The sequence below is a fragment of the Castor canadensis genome, chromosome 1, assembly GCF_047511655.1.
Source record: "Castor canadensis chromosome 1, mCasCan1.hap1v2, whole genome shotgun sequence".
In the NCBI taxonomy this organism is placed as follows: domain Eukaryota; kingdom Metazoa; phylum Chordata; class Mammalia; order Rodentia; family Castoridae; genus Castor; species Castor canadensis.
This window is the reverse complement of record NC_133386.1, coordinates 3,415,538-3,431,722: the sequence shown is the minus strand read 5'-3', so window position 1 is coordinate 3,431,722 and position 16,185 is coordinate 3,415,538. Positions and strand designations below refer to the sequence as shown.

Genomic DNA, 16,185 nt, shown 5'->3' with positions numbered 1-16,185 from the left:
GGCCAGGAAGAAAATGTGAATTGCCTAACAGGAGGAATGACTGTGCGCTTAAAAAGGAGTCCTTTGCTGCACAAAAGAATTCAATCTTAGTTTACTGTAAATATAAAATCAAATCTGCAGGCTCTTTTAAAACTCAGTCTGCTCTACACATGGCTTCTGCCCAATAGCTGTCTTATTAAAAAGAACTCTTTAAGCACATGCATCAAGGGAGGCAAACCTGTGGTCTCTCCATATCAAAGCCTTGCTTCTCGCTGTAACTGGCAACACAAGTCAGATTAGATGAGAATGCCAAGCCAGACTCACACTCTTACATCAGAGATGAGCAAGTTCTCTTCAAAAGGGACTGAGCCAGAAGAGTGTCACTCCCTTGTGAGTGATCCTTCTGTGCTAATGTGACACTCCTTTGGAGATAATATTGGTCTCAAGATATTTTTGGCCACATTTCCTAAAAGTATAAATGCTGAATAGGGTAGACAGAAGTGTTATCAGGAGACTACTCTTAAAGGAAATTTGGCTCAAGAAATACTATAGGCAGTCCTGACTCATGACTGCATTTTACCTGATGAAAAAGTGGCAGGAAACAGCAGATAATGTTTGCAACATCCCTTATGAATGCTTTGCACTCATAAAAGTTGTTCTCTTTATCCATTCTGTGCTGCTGTAGCAGTGTACCACAGACAGCAAGGTACTCGCTCCCAGTTCTGTGGACTGAGAAGCCCTTGGTCAAGAGGTCCACATCTGGCAAGGGCTTCTCTGCGGTGTCTTTCCATAGCAGAAGAGAAAAACAGCAAGAGACCAAACTCCAAGCCTCAAACCCTTTTGCAACTGGCGTTAGTCAGCTCCTGAATCTACATGCCTCCCATTAGGCCCCACCTCCTGTCACTGCTGCATGGGAAGTTAAGCTCGCAATTCATGCTTTTTGGGGACATCTACACACCAAATTTTACCTCAAATCTGTGTCTGTGTGCTGTCTGAAGACTAAAATGAATTCTTCTTCCAACTAAACCACACTTCTACACTCTCCCCTTCCACCACACAGGGCTGTGCTCATCATTAGCCTTCTGGTGGGCCCTCTGACCAAATCCCATGGCCATACTTGATTATAAGGTTGTTATTCCCAAACCTCTCTTCAGACAGGTTGCACTGTTCAGTCAACACACCTCTTATTTTACTCCACAAAGGTATCCGTCAATACAGACAGATCCCAGTGGCTTTGACCTCATCCTTTCTACTTGTGGCATTCTCAAATCCAAAAGTGACTTTTGTTTCTCCAAGTTCCCTACTGTTTCTTTACTCACATTATCCACTCGTGTTTTGCTACTGGTTGCTTCCCTCTCAGTAGTGGAAGACATGGTCTTCACTCAAGCTGCTTGCTTACTGTTTCTCTCCATTACATGAAATGTTTCCCCTGTCCTGTTAAGGCTCACTTCCTCTTCTTAAATCTCATCCCAGTGTTCCTTTCACCAAGGAAGGATGCTCTCCAGAGAACGTTTCTCCATATTCCCATTCGGGTTTCCTTGTTCCATGTGTGCATGCTGGTGCACAAAGACCCCGTCAGTGTACACTGTAGAGAATGACACGCATACCTGCTCACGGTTGTATGAACACACATTAAGGTTTGCTGTCTGAGAACAAAAGGAAAGTGCCAAATGTCTTGTTTTCTGGGGGAGGAAACAACTAAGCAGGGGGAGTTCCCATGTGAACTGGTTTCAAGTAATGGACAGCTGAGAAAAGTTAGGACAGAAACTAGAGTAGTATGATTTCAGACTGACTTTCAAAAAGGAGAGCAACCATTTCCCAGGGCTGCCATTAAGACACACTCATCATGGGTTACATCCCTACCCTGTGGGCCTCATTTTAACTTCATTCTCTCTTCAAAGGCCTGTCTCTTAATATCACATACTGAGGTACTTAGTGTTTGGACTTCAACATAGGAATGTTGAGGCAACACGGTTTAGCGATACTTTCCTTTCTGAAAGTCTTAAGCTTATTGCTAAAACTGTGTAAGAGATAGGATGAATCTCTTTAATAACTAGAAATATTACATAAAAAAGAATGTACAAAAATAAGGACTATCAATCTGATCTGGTATCTGAATACTGTAAGGCTACAGTGTTCCTAATGCTTCAACTTAGTTCAACCCACTAGGAAAAAACTCCCAATAGATGGGACCACCCCTGAGTAAAAATTATGCAGTGCATGTGATAATATTTCACCATATACTTTCAAAAAGCACAGGCTTCAATTTCACAATCAATCATCAGGTTAGCATCAAGAAAACAGCATAGTTCTTTTAAGATGAATGGTGTTCATCTCTAGCAATAAAGGAAATGCAAATTAAAACCATGCTAAGATTCCACCTCACCCCTGTTAGAATAGCCATCATCAGCAACACCACCAACAACAGGTGTTGGCGAGGATGTGGGGAAAAAGGAACCCTCTTACACTGTTGGTGGGAATGTAGACTAGTACAACCACTCTGGAAAAAAATTTGGAGGCTACTTAAAAAGCTGGACATCAATCTACCATTTGATCCAGCAATACCACTCTTGGGGATATACCCAAAAGACTGTGACACAGGTTACTCCAGAGGCACCTGCACACCCATGTTTATTGCGGCACTATTCACAATAGCCAAGTTATGGAAACAGCCAAGATGCCCCACTACTGATGAATGGATTAAGAAAATGTGGTATCTATACACAATGGAATTTTATGCAGCCATGAAGAAGAACGAAATGTTATCCTTCGCTGGTAAATGGATGGAATTGGAGAACATCATTCTGAGTGAGGTGAGCCTGGCCCAAAAGACCAAAAATTGTATGTTCTCCCTCATATGTGGACATTAGATCAAGGGCAAACACAACAATGGGACTGGACTATGAGCACATGATAAAAGCAAAAGCACACAAGGGAGGGGTGAAGATAGGTAAGACACCTAAAAAATTAGCTAGCATTTGTTGCCCTTAATGCAGAGAAACTAAAGCAGATATCTTAAAAGCAACTGAGGCCAATAGGAAAAGGGGAACGGAACTAGAGAAAAGGTTAGATCAAAAAGAATTAACCTAGAAGGAAATCAATGTGAGTCAATGCCCTGTATAGCTATCCTTATCTCAACCAGCAAAAACCCTTGTTTCTTCCTATTATTGCTTATACTCTCTCTACAACAAAATTAGAAATAAGGGCAAAATAGTTTCTGCTGGGTATTGAGGGGGTGGGGGGAGAGGGAGGGGGCGGAGTGGGTGGTAAGGGAGGGGGTGGGGGCAGGGGGGAGCAATGACCCAAGCCTTGTATGCACATATGAATAATAAAAGAAAAATAAATAAATAAAATAAAATAAAGAATTCAGCAGAGAAAAAAAAAAGATGAATGGTGTTTCCAAAAATCTCCTGCCGAATACAACATCTTTCAACTTCCTTAACAAAGTTAACATGCTTGCATCTCAGCACAAGTCTACTGTAATATCTACAGCGGACCCGTTTCCTAAACGCAGAACTAAGGTCTCTCTCCACCGTCAGCACAACTTTGAAGGCAGAGACTACATCCTATTACCCCACATCTATGACTATTGGTGCTAATAACAGCCTACATCATCAATTCAAGCACTGACCCACATCATACCGATGTGCATTACTTCCAGTAATTTGTTTTCATCCTAGACAAGGCATAGTCACAAGAATCTGCCAAGCAGAAAGCACTATATACAACAACCCAAGAAGCTGGTTAGTAGACAAGCAACCCAAGTCTATAGGAAGAACTAAGTCCACGGTCTGCCTTGCCTATGTAGCAAAAACATTTCTTTTTTCACTTTACAAGCACTTTGATAATAAATATGAAAACACTGAAAGAACACATGCCATCAAAATTCTGATGGGGAACCTAAGAACTCAAGTCCTGTCACTAGGCTGGAGTAAGAAATCACACACCATTCTGTCATAGTACTGAGATATTAAAGACATCTCTGTAGTTAAGTTGTAACTGCTATAGAAAATGCTGAGCGAAAAGAAGGCCAGAGTCATTAATGGGGCAGTAAGTTCCATTCACATTTGATTCTTGGAAAGAAGCGTCTCTGCTTTGTGACAGCAGACATTTTAACACAGCGTGATAGCCTTTGGAAGAAGCAGTTTACCTCTTAGGCAAATTGATTATGCTTTAAAAAAAAATCCCATTCATTAGAAAGCCTAGTCTTCTTCCAGAATCCTCACGTTTCTGTAGAACTATGATATTGGCTCTAGGTTTATCACCCATATTCTGTCTCATGTTATGAAGGATCCAGTTATTCTTAGTCGAATGGGATTTGCTTGTTTTTCACTTTGACATGAAGTGTCACTTTTTAAATTTACTGTAATGCTAATATGATTTTGTCCTTGAACCCACTGTGACAAATTGTGGAGTTTCTAAACCTTTTAACCATTATTGAACTCTTACAATAAATTCAACTTTCACACACACACACACACACTCCTGTTCCTAAGTGTTTGGTACCAGTTGATCTTCCTATCCCTTCATGCACAGAAGCAGAGAACTGTGTTCATCTGTCTTCCTGTATCAGGAGAGAATTTTAACACAAACATCACTCTGCTTTCTTTGTGTTAGTGTATATTAACTGTGCAAAGTAGGATAAATTTTCATGCAGCTCTAATATTTTAATCCCCTTCCCCATTACTTAATGACATGCTAGTAACACTGTGTTAACAATGGCTAAAGAAAAGTGACATTATTCTCCTGGTCAATTCAGCACCATGGAGCATACAGCATAAAATTCTAATGTCAAAGACAGACAACTAGGGTTCTCTACCAGTTACTGAATAATAGAATGAGTTACTGCACATTGCTGAGTCCTGATTTCCTCATCTGGGAAATGGAGACCGTAACATCTACATATGATAGAATTGTTTTAAGAATTAAATAGTTATTAGATGGAAACTGCTTAAAATTATTTTCAGGAAACATTGGCTATTACCAACACTTAACTATAAAAAATGAGTTCATGCTCAGTCAACAAAACATTAGTCAATAAACAACACGTTACTATATGGTCATAAAAGTGACCTCACTAGCATAATGATGGCACTTTGAGAATTCAGAGGCATTTAAAAATTCTCAAAACAATTTTTTGCAAAGAAGGAGCTGCCTTGTAAACAAAAATAAAAGACATTAAGCAGTCATTCTCCTTCGGCTTTTCATTTTCAAAATATGTGTTTCACTATTCTTTGCATTTCTAATTGTGTGTGCATTCTTGTTTTGGTAATCCACAATTCTCGTTGCTATCTTTATTCAACTTATACGCATTTTCAAATTTAAAGTTTAGATGATAATGAAAAACTGCAAAATTTCACTAGCCTGAGCAGATACAATTAGTGACTGATAATTTTTTATATATAAAGTGTTTAGGTTTTCAGATCAAAGGAGTACCTGTGCTCCTTTTCGTAACAAGGTAGCCATAAAATTACAGAACTGCTGTCATCTTCATTTTTAGGATACCTTAATAACATCCTAGATAATAAATGACATACAATGAATCACATAAAATCGTTAAGCAAACATTTTATAGGATGAATATACTACTTAGACTTTGTCGTGATAGTGACAATTTGGCTGTAGACCATATTCTGACTCTTGATGTTTTAACCAGTAGTGAGTGCGTCTGGCATATGTGCCAACAGGTTAGTACCAGTCTGGAAAAGTTCAAACTCAGGAACCTAATAGTTGTCCACATTTCTGTATCTATACCAACAGCTACGTTGTGACAGATAGCTTGTCACATATCAAGTGTTACTGAAATGATCCTAGCCTTCCCCTCCTTGTGATTTAGATGGAGTTAAATGCAAAATTTAAGTCTTTTTTTAATGAGTTCTACCAAGCTATTCCTTTTTCATCAAACTCCCCACACTTGTTTTCTCCATAAAATACAGCAAATGTTAACCCTTCTGAGTGGTATCAAATCATAGAAAATCATGTGTAATGAATTAAACATATTTTTGCTAACAAACATTATTTCTGCCAAAAATTCAGAAATAATACCAAACCATTTAAACAGACAGGAATCTGGCCTACAGTCAAGAAAAGCAATAGTTTAAAAAAAAAAATAGCTCAACAGAGCTACTTTTTCAGACAAAGAGTCTTTTCCCCTGCTCTGGCACAAAATTTCGGAAAGGAGCCAATGTGCTACTTATCAACCCTTTGACATCAGGGGAGGACTGTGTGCGTCAGCAGGCCCAGTGGGGACCCCTGGCTTATGGCAAAGGACCGTGTGCTGCTTATCTTATCAGATGATAGTGTCTGGTACTGCGACCATTACTAAGCCCAGGGGAAGGAAGGTGTGTGTGACTATGAGGATGTGGATTAAAGTTACAAGCTAGGCAGGTCTGAGCAATTTATTGAAACAAAATATCCAACATATTAAATTAATTATAATGAAAGTCTCTGCACTCAAACCCAACTTTAACAAAGTTTGTTTAAACCCAGTTGTACAACAAGTGCTCTTCTTCTCTTACTTATGCAAATGAATGCCTAAGCCACACTTCCTGAGCAGTGATTTCATCAATTTCTTTTAGAAGAGTTTTTTTAAAAAAGTGATTTTTTAGAAAAGAACCTGTTACTCTCACATTAGGTGCTTGGGAGTTGACAAAAGAATTAAAACTGATTTCAAATACCGGCCAATATTCATAGCTCTCAACACAAAGAGGGGAGAAAAATCACATTAGGTCAGGGGGAGCTCAAACAGTCACAACACTCAAGCCAAGACTGAGGAATTCAAAGGAAGTTCCCTGAACAGAAAAGAGGTCTTTTGAAGACTACTTCACGCCAAAAAAACATACCCTTAAAAACCATACCTTTGCTTTACAAATAATTTTAAGTATTTAGAGAAACATATCTGGGGTATAATACATCTGTATGTGGAAATGTCACAATGAAACTCCCTGTAGAACTATCATAAGCAAACAAAAATGTCCCTTTTAATAAATGAAGGACAAGAAAGTAAAACAAGTCTAGGTGCCAACAAGAGGGGGGAAGGCATAAAAAATGATGAAGGAGGACAAGTAAGGTAGAAGTATTTTGTGCTCATGTATGAAAACAGAGCAATGAAACTTACTAAAATTACTTTAAGAAAGGGAGAGAAAAGAGAAAGATGGAAGGAGTGAAGAAATCTTGTAACCTTATGTAAATGTCACAATGTACCCTCTATAACTATAATATGCTGACAAAAAAAATTTGCTACATGAAAAGGAATTTTGTCAGTGCAATAAATGTGTGTACTCTGAACAAGATTCACAAGCCTTGACTCACACTGTACATTAAATTACTCTATAAAAAATAATAGTGCATCTATACCACAGTTTACAACTATACTAACTTCACAAATAATCTTGTTTTTCTGGTTACACAGCTAATAAAACAAAGACATTTCTGATACTACATTAATCCTTTTGTTTATTATTTCTTCAAGTTTACATAAAATTAGAATAAGTAAGATTAATTTGTACCCAGGTGCTCCTCCGTATGGGTTGCAGGTAGAGGGATAAAAGACCCCCCATGTGACCTCACCTAACGTGTTATTCTTCCTTTCATTACTATTCAGACTCTTCTTTGACCTCTACTGTATACTTTGGTCACTTTTCACCTTGTTTCTCTGCCACTTGAATTGACTTTGCCTCCCTATTAGGTCTGGAAACCTTTGCCAATAATTGCAAACATGCTTGAGGTAACGCCCAGAAATCCTTGCCTAAACCCACCCTCCCCATGCCCCCGAGGAAAAGTTTCCTCGCTAGCATTCCTAATGTCTGAGAGAAAAGCAGTCCTGCCCGTTCTTTTATTCCTCCGGCCAACTCCCTTTCCTGACCCCGGGGACTGAACCAAGACTGCTGCATACGCTTGAGCATCCACACATCATCATCCCGACACATGACCGTACGTTTCCTGAGCAGACTCTGCACATCTCCTCCTCAATGTTTCTCTGACCCTCTACCCACTTCCGATCTTCTCTCCTAACTCAGCCAGCTCGCCCTCTTGAACAGATTCCGTCTTCACCTTGCCCACTCTGTCACTTTCCCTCTATATCTCATTCTTCAAAGGCTCGTCCCCTGCTAATATGTTCCTAAGATGCCTGAGTTTCCACCAATGCTGACACACCAGCCTCCACAACAAACTCTCTTCAAAGCTGGCAAATCTATCCTCAACTGCTTTTGCTCTTCCTTTTGCCTTCGAAGTCAAGAGTAGTAGTCCAGTGCTTTCTTTACTGTTCATAAGTCTAACTCGTCCCTTAATCATCAGTCTATGATTTCAGCCCCTGGCACAGCACTAAAACTGCTCACTTTTTTAATAAGCCAAACTTCCCCTAATTCTTAAACATTATCATCTCAGTTGTGTGACTGATTATCTCGATTTTCATCCCCCTGTGTCTTAGCGGCACCAGTTGTTGCTTAATGACCCGTTAGCTTCTTGAAATGTTCTCCTACATAATACAGCAAAAAAGCCAGCGACCCAATAATCAATTCACCCAAGCCAAATACAGTCTGAAGCACACCAATTATCCTATGAAAAATAAAGTGAAACTTCAGAGAAATCCTCAAAAATTGATCCATCCAATATAAAACACCATGAAGCTTTTTAACACAATAAAACCCTGCCAATGATTCTATAGGGGAGCTAACTAGGGTGTTGGTGTCTAAAAAAATTCAATGTTTTGAATAAAACAAATTTTAGTCAATTGATCATTTTAATAGTAGCAGATTAAAACAACTACAAAGTACTAGTATGCTTCCTATCTATCTGAATATCCCTTCTAAATTTCTTTTTCTGGCTTAGTGTCCTCTACTCACCTGTTAATTGTTGAGATTTTCTCTCTTCTATCCTCATTCTACATTCTTTTCCTTCAAAGTCTTCTCTACCCCCATCTCTTCAACTGTAACATCTCTGTGGGTGACTTCTACATCTATACCATTAGCTTCTAAACAAAAACAAAAACAAAAATCAAATAACTATCAGATAATTCTCAGCATAACTATCCCTTAATTGCCTTCAGTCTTTATTCCTTCCTCTTCTGGACCCCATGTCTTTAAGTGAAACCATCATCCTATTCACCTAAGCTACATACATCAGCCAGCCTCCAATCCGCCCTCCTTTGATCCCTAAATGCAAATCATCACACTTCTATCCATACTTCCTCCACAGTATTTCTGCATCCTTTTGGCCTTTTCCATTCCCACTCTTTACCACCATTTTCCCCTCAGAGGTCACCCTCTCCTCCAACTCAGAATAAATTTCCATTAGTTAAATCAATTATGGTAATACTCCCATTTCCCTGCAAGTTATTTGTTTAGGCATCATACTGAAGTCATTCTTCTTCCAATGTGCGTGTGCTAGGCCCAGAGCCAAAGTGCCTATGTTACCATCAGCAGAACAAAACCAATTAGCAGAGTGGAAAGCATAAAGAAGTGGCTCCTCAAGGATGTGACTCACTGAGATAATCAATCCTGAGTTTCCCTACCCCAAGGCTTTATGACATGGATATTCCTTAGTCTTTAAGTAATCTTCAGGTCTCCTGATCAATCCTCCCTGACACTACTCTCGGAAGAACATTCCTGGAGAGGACAAGGTGGATTGGGAACATGTTTATGCCCCCAACATCTCTAACTTTGATGATGTGATGATGCCATGCACAGCTGAGCAGTCAGACACCATGCTCACAGAGACCTTCGGGGCCACTGGCCATTCCATGCCACACTCCACTCTCAGGTGACTCGGGCAAGTCTTCCAGGGCTCAACTCATCAGTGATGTCGCTATCACAGATCATACTATCATACTGCCATTGAGTGGGCTGTGGAGGCCCAAGCCTCAAGACAAAGGTGACCCCGGTCTCACAGTGACCCCAGAGGCTTCCCAAAGGCTTCTTGCCCAGGGCTGGAGCGAGTCCCGCCCGGGGTCCCCCGGAGGCACGCAGTCCTCCCACACTCAGACCACCTGCCCCTGCTTATCATCAGCTTCAAGAAGTGTGCAAGCCAAGACCCAAAGGCCGCCATCCAAATACTGGCTTTCCAGTAAGCACCCCAAACAGCAAAAGCTGTGCACCCCGCAAAAGTCGAACACTTCCGGTAACGTCATACCTGCCCCGGAAACAGCTTCTACTTCCGGCTTCCCACTTCCACCACTATAGAGGAGCGCCAAGAAATCCTCCTGCAGCTGTTCCTCAAGGAGAGTTTGGGCTACAAGACAACAACATCTGAGAAACTCTCCCACGGCTCACTGCCCCTGTAGGCCTCACCCATGATGCTGGCCTCTCACCCTGGCGAGCACGGGCTTCCGGCTCAGTGCTTGTGCGCATGCGCAGATTCCCCTGGGCCCAGCCGGCTCTGCAGCCCGAAGAGCAGCGAGCGCCAACTGACTGTGCACGCGTGAGTCCCACAGCTCCCAACTGGAGAGGTCCTATGGATTGTTAAACTGCTACAACAGTAAAGACACCCTTACCCTCCTCCGTCCCTCCTCTACTGCAGGAATACAGAAGTACCGCTGACTTACAGATGCTCTTTTGAACATGTGTCAACTAACTCCATGAAACAGTAGGATACGTGAACTAGAAGGACAAAAATCTGTTTTTTTTTTTTTCTTTTTTAAAGTATTTGAGCAGCTCTTCACTGTTTCTAAACAAAGTGAAAACTCTTGGGGTACAGAAGTACCTCCCTGATCAGTACCCAAACACCATTCATTTCCCACTACAACTTCCCTCTCCTATGGCCCTCAGTACTTTCATGATAACTACACTTACACTTAAACTGTTTCCAACCATGTGCATTTGCCCTTTGGGGCCATCAAACAAACTCTCTACTTTTGTTCTTATGTTTATAATATCCAATTGATGTCTACCCATTTCCACCTTAATGCCCCAGCTTCTTAACAGTCAACCATGTTATGTACTGGGCCTGTGCTGATAATGGTAAAACACTACTTCTGCTCCCACCCTTAAATTGTTTAGAATGTGTCAGAGACACACTAAGCAACACTGGAAAGAGAAGTGTAACCATTCTGCACCAGGTCTGTAGGGAAAGAAAGAAAGGCACCAGAGTAGGTGGCATATTAAGGTCAGCGAATGCACTCACAGACAAATAGGCATACAAAATGGCCTTGTAATGCACTAACAGATGAGATGGGGAGGGCATGCCACACAGAAGGAACAGCGCGTACTAACCCAGGGAGGTGTGAAGGATCAACCCATTAGAAAATTCAGGTAAAAAGGGCATAAAGATGGGATGGGAGATAAAGCTCCCAAAGTAAGCAGAGGATTTTTAAGGATACTGCATGCCATCTGAGGACTTTGGACTTCTATTTGTTGGCCACTGAAAACACACTAGAAATTTAACCTCCAAACTGACATAAACAGATTTATACTTCCTTACTCCAGAAGAAAAGATTGACTGAAACCAGGCAATGCCCTCAGTCAGCTACTCCAGCAGTGCATTTAAGAAACAGCAGGGGAATAAAAGAGTGATAACTAATGGTAGAGTTACGACACTGATGACCAGTTAGATGCATGGGATTAAGGAGAGGAAGTGAGCATCCCAGAGTCATCTTTGACTTCTCACTTTCTCTTATACCTCACAGCCAAACCATCAGGCTACCCTGTTGTCTAGAACTTCAAAAACATGGAGGATTTGACCACGTTTCTCTTTCCCAAACAGTCATCAACATCCTCATTCAAGCCATTATTATCTTTCACTTGGGGGTTGGACTAGCACCCTAATGAGTTAACCTGCATTTAGTTGTAGTCTGGTCTCAATATAGCTCCCTGTTGAAACACAAGTCACTCATCTACTCAAAAGTCCTCTAACACTTCTCATTCTCACAGAGTAAAAGTCAATGTCCTAATTACAGTTTACAAGGCCCTATGTGACCTGCCCTTCAGGGGCTCTGTGACCTTCTTGAACAAACTAGGCATGCTTCCACAATGGGGCCTTTCCCTGGGTCATTGCTTCTGCCTGGAATAATGCTCTTTTGTTTTAGATATCAACATGATTAAAAACTTAACTTTGTTCAAGTCACGTTCAAAATGTTGCCTAAATGAGAACACCACAGTATTTAATACTGTGTGGTCTCCCAGCCCTCCTGACCCAACTCTTGATTACCTGGCTCTGTTCTACCTAAACATTTTTCCCATGGTACTCTGTAACTTTCTAATACTCTTATCTAATATCTTTATTTTTTTATTTACTTTTTTTTTGGGCAGTGCTAGGGGGCTGAACCCAGGGCTTTGTGCTTGCTAAGCAGGTGCTGTACCACTTGAGCCATGTCCCCAGTCCTTTTTATGTTGGTTATTTTTGAGATAGGATCTCACTTTATGCCCAGGCAGGCCTGGAATGTGGTCCTCCTATTTGTGCTTCCCCACATAGTCAGGGTTGACATGTGCACACCACCATGCCCAGTCATTGGATGACATGGGTTCTCATAAACTTTTTGCTCGGAGCGGCCTCAAATTGTAATCTTCCTCATCTCCACTGCTCAAACAGCTGTGATTACAGGCTTAAGCCATCACGCTCAACTATATTTACACACACACACACACACACACATACTCTCTCTCCCTCATCAGAGTCCTTGACATTGGACTTCCCTGTGAGAAACAAGTGTTTGTTGTTTAAATCACCCAGTCTATTGTAGTTGTTACAGCATCCAAAACCAAGACAGACAAAGAATAAGTTTATTGCTTAAAACTTATGATAAATGAAACAATTTCTCATCGTGCCCTTTGGAGGCAGATGTTCATCATAACAACAGACTTCTCTGTGTGGGCTGTTTTAGTCGTCATTGCAGAGCAAATAAGGCATCTAGAAATATGGTACCATTTTATAAAATAGTAAGTGAACTGCAACAAATCTTAATGTATAGTTTGTGCAGGATTAAAAAAAAAAAACAAGCAGTGGAAAAGTCAAAACTGTGTGGCAAGCTTCTTAAGTATGCCAAAATATACATTTTAAGTCACGGTAAACATACAGTTCCTATGTCTGTTTGGTAACAAGTTAATTAAAGGACTGTATTTCAATTTTTTTTTTCTAAGGTAGAGTAAAAGCACAGTTTTAAAAAACGAATGGAATTAAGGTGGAGGATTGCTGAGAAAGAATACTGAATATAAAAACTGAACTCAATTCAAAGGACAAAAATTACCATATACCAAAGGGAACAACATGGATTAATGAATCATGGGAACAGGCAAAAAAGCTAAATTTTAATCTTTAATGATTTTTATTAGTTTCTCTTGTAATCATGGTAAGTACAGACGATCTTCTATGAACTTTGCATCTCTTGAACTCCCCCTATTTGGTTGACCTTTTCAAGTTTTTATACACTGAAAAATTAAAACGATAGAAAATACACATATTGAGAAGCATTGCTTCCAGAAGCTCTCCTCTGCCCAAACCCACACAACATTTTCCTGTGTCTTGCCAGTATTTCTTCATGTGACAGAAAACTCCATGAACTTCTGTAAATACAAACAAAACACAACAAATTTATCCCCCAAGAACTGGCCTCCATAGCTGCTTGACTTATGCAAAGTTTTCCTGAACTGACTGCTTGTAGTAGCCTTAGTCAACATTTTCTGCCTACTATGTGTCAGTCACTTTCCATTTCTTAAACCATTTGATCTTCTGAATAGTCCTATTATAAATTATTATTAGCCCTATTTAACAAAGAAGAAAATAGGATTAAGAAGTTAGTTAGCTTGCCAAAGTGTACATAGCAAGTAAATGCCTGAGCTATGTTTCAAACAAATTAGTATGCCTTCAAATTCCATGCTCTCCACCATCTATTCTCTACTGCCTCTCAATCATCTGCCTGTCAACAGGTTATAAATAAGAGCCAGAAAAATGATCTTCCAAAAGATATCCACACCAAATCCCTGGCACCTGTGAATAATACTGTATCTGGCAAAAGATAAAGATCTTAAGAGGCAGAGCTTATCCTGTATCGCCCTAAATATAATCACTGTCACAGCATTCCACACAACATCTCTTTTGATCGAGGAATTCACTTCATCACAAATGAGGTTATAATACTGAACCCATGATTCTGGAATCCACTACCAAACCATGTCTACATCATCCTGAATCAGCTGACTGGATGGAACAAGACAGTGGCTTTTGAAGACTCAGCATCTTCTGGGTGGGCAATGTTGCAGGGCTGGAGCAGTGTCTTCTGGAAGACTGCATATTCCTTAAACCAACATCCAATATATGGTGTGTTTCTCCCAATACTCATGGGTCTAGCAATGGGGAGAGGGAAGAATGGCACCACTCTTACTCCTGGTCATCTATTACCAAAATGTTTCTTCCTACCTCTACCACCTATGCACTGCTACTCCGGGTCAAGAAGTCTCAAATGCAAAAGGAGGGCTTTGATTTCAGAAAGTATGGAAGAAAAAATTTCTGCTGTTTGTGTAATTTTTTACAACAGCCATACAAAAATAATGTAGGTACTTAAGAATAAAATGTACAGTGAGAATCAGGTAATACTCAGGAAAAATACAGAGGTGTCTGTCCTTCCATTAAGTAACTACACAGATCAAACCAGTCTTTAAAATGGAATTCTTTTTCAGCACCAAAAGTTCCGATGTCCTCTCTCCCTCTCCCCTCCAACATGCAAAATCCAGAGCTCTCCTATTTTCCCATTTTCTCAGGACCCTGGCCATGTTAAGCAAAGAGTCACATCCTAGAAGACAAGTGGCATTTTACATTTTAAAAATCCCCAAAAAAGAAAAGCACAGCTCTAATTAAACTTTTTAATAACATCCCAAAGTATCAAATGATAGCTGAAATACTGAACTCAGTTATAGAAATACTCTAAGGACTCTAACTGCAGATGAATCTGAGAGCCACAAAGGGTGCGATTCTTAATGCACTATCTGGCTTTTAGTACGAGCGTTAGCTGGCTTCAGAGTTGAAATATCAATTCACTTCCTTGATTTGAAATCCTGACAAGGAAGTCAACATCTACAGCTTGATGACCGATGCTATTCTGCTGCAACTTTTCTTAAGTTCTTTCATGTTGAACGTGTAAAGACACTGAGCTAACAAAAAACAATCGTGGGGACTCCTGCAGGACTAAACATGAGCTAACCCCAGCTGTTAAAGGCTTGGTCCCACCTTCACAATACTAGGAGGTGGTGGAACTCAGAAGATATGGGGCTCAGTAGGAGGTTTTATGTCATGGAGGGCACATGTGCCCTCAAAAGGGGTCATCATGAGACCTCAACCTCTTCCTCTCTTTCCATTCCCAGCCATGAGTCAAACAGGCTTCCTCTCCTCACACACCTGTCATGATGTTCTGCATTGTCACAGGCCCAAAAGCAACAGAACCACCCAACCATGGACTGAAACCTCTAAAACTGTGGGCAAAAGTAAACCTTTCCACTGTTTAAATTGATTGTCTAGGGTATTTTGTCACAGTAAATGAAAGCTAATACAGGGACTTTAACCTTAAGAATTTATGTGCATAATTAGCATCCCAGCAAACTTTCAAGCATCAGCACCTTTAGAATCAGGACCTTGCACAATGGGTGCCCATTCAAGTTTTACAGGATGAACTTAGAGTACTACATAGACCAGTCTGAAACAGGAGAGAAGAGAAATAGGACAGGAGAGAGAAGGGCATGGACTCATCCTCTTTGTTCTGCCCATATCACCTGTGTGTGGAACAAAGTAAGCATTTGGTAAATAATGGTGTGAAACAAGTCAATTCATACAAGACTTGTGGCAGGAGAAAGAAGGGAAGAGCACACAGTTTTTGAAAGTGTTTATAGGGAGAAAGCAATTAGAACAATTCAAGCAGCAAGCTACATAACGAATCCAGCTCTCAAACTTAAATTTACTAGTTACATTTCTCATCCTTATTAGCAGTTTAAGGAGAATAACCTAAGGCTCTCAGGTCTTAGAGGGAAGTTATTTTTTGCTATAGACTTTTAGCACTTACTTCTTGAGAGGTAAAGGAATTTCTTGTTGAATGCATTGTTTTACTGTATTAACACTTAGCAGAACTGAAAGAAAATTTAATCACTTCACTCTTTCCTCAAGTAAGAATTGGAAGAAACTTCACACTTAGCAGAGTCCAACCCCACCTATACTGACTGAGGGCTATCTGTGAGGAACTCCAGGCTGGTTCCTTAAAGGAGGAAAGACTGAATCAGAATGGGGCAGTTG

General features: G+C 40.4%; 1 protein-coding gene across 8 annotated transcripts in view; it reads right to left on the bottom strand.

The window, feature by feature from the left end:
• Window positions 1–16,185, bottom strand: part of Pde10a (phosphodiesterase 10A) — a 487,897-nt gene that overhangs the window by 167,966 nt on the left and 303,746 nt on the right. For 2 of the 8 annotated variants that reach the window (XM_074070692.1, XM_074070682.1), the window contains exon 2: window positions 8,823–8,950. The exons of the other annotated variants lie outside the window; for them this stretch is intronic. In XM_074070692.1, the coding sequence (XP_073926793.1) occupies window positions 8,823–8,859 (37 nt within the window). In that variant the 5' untranslated portion in view covers window positions 8,860–8,950. The remainder of the gene's footprint in view (window positions 1–8,822; window positions 8,951–16,185) is intronic. 8 annotated transcript variants of the gene reach the window in all.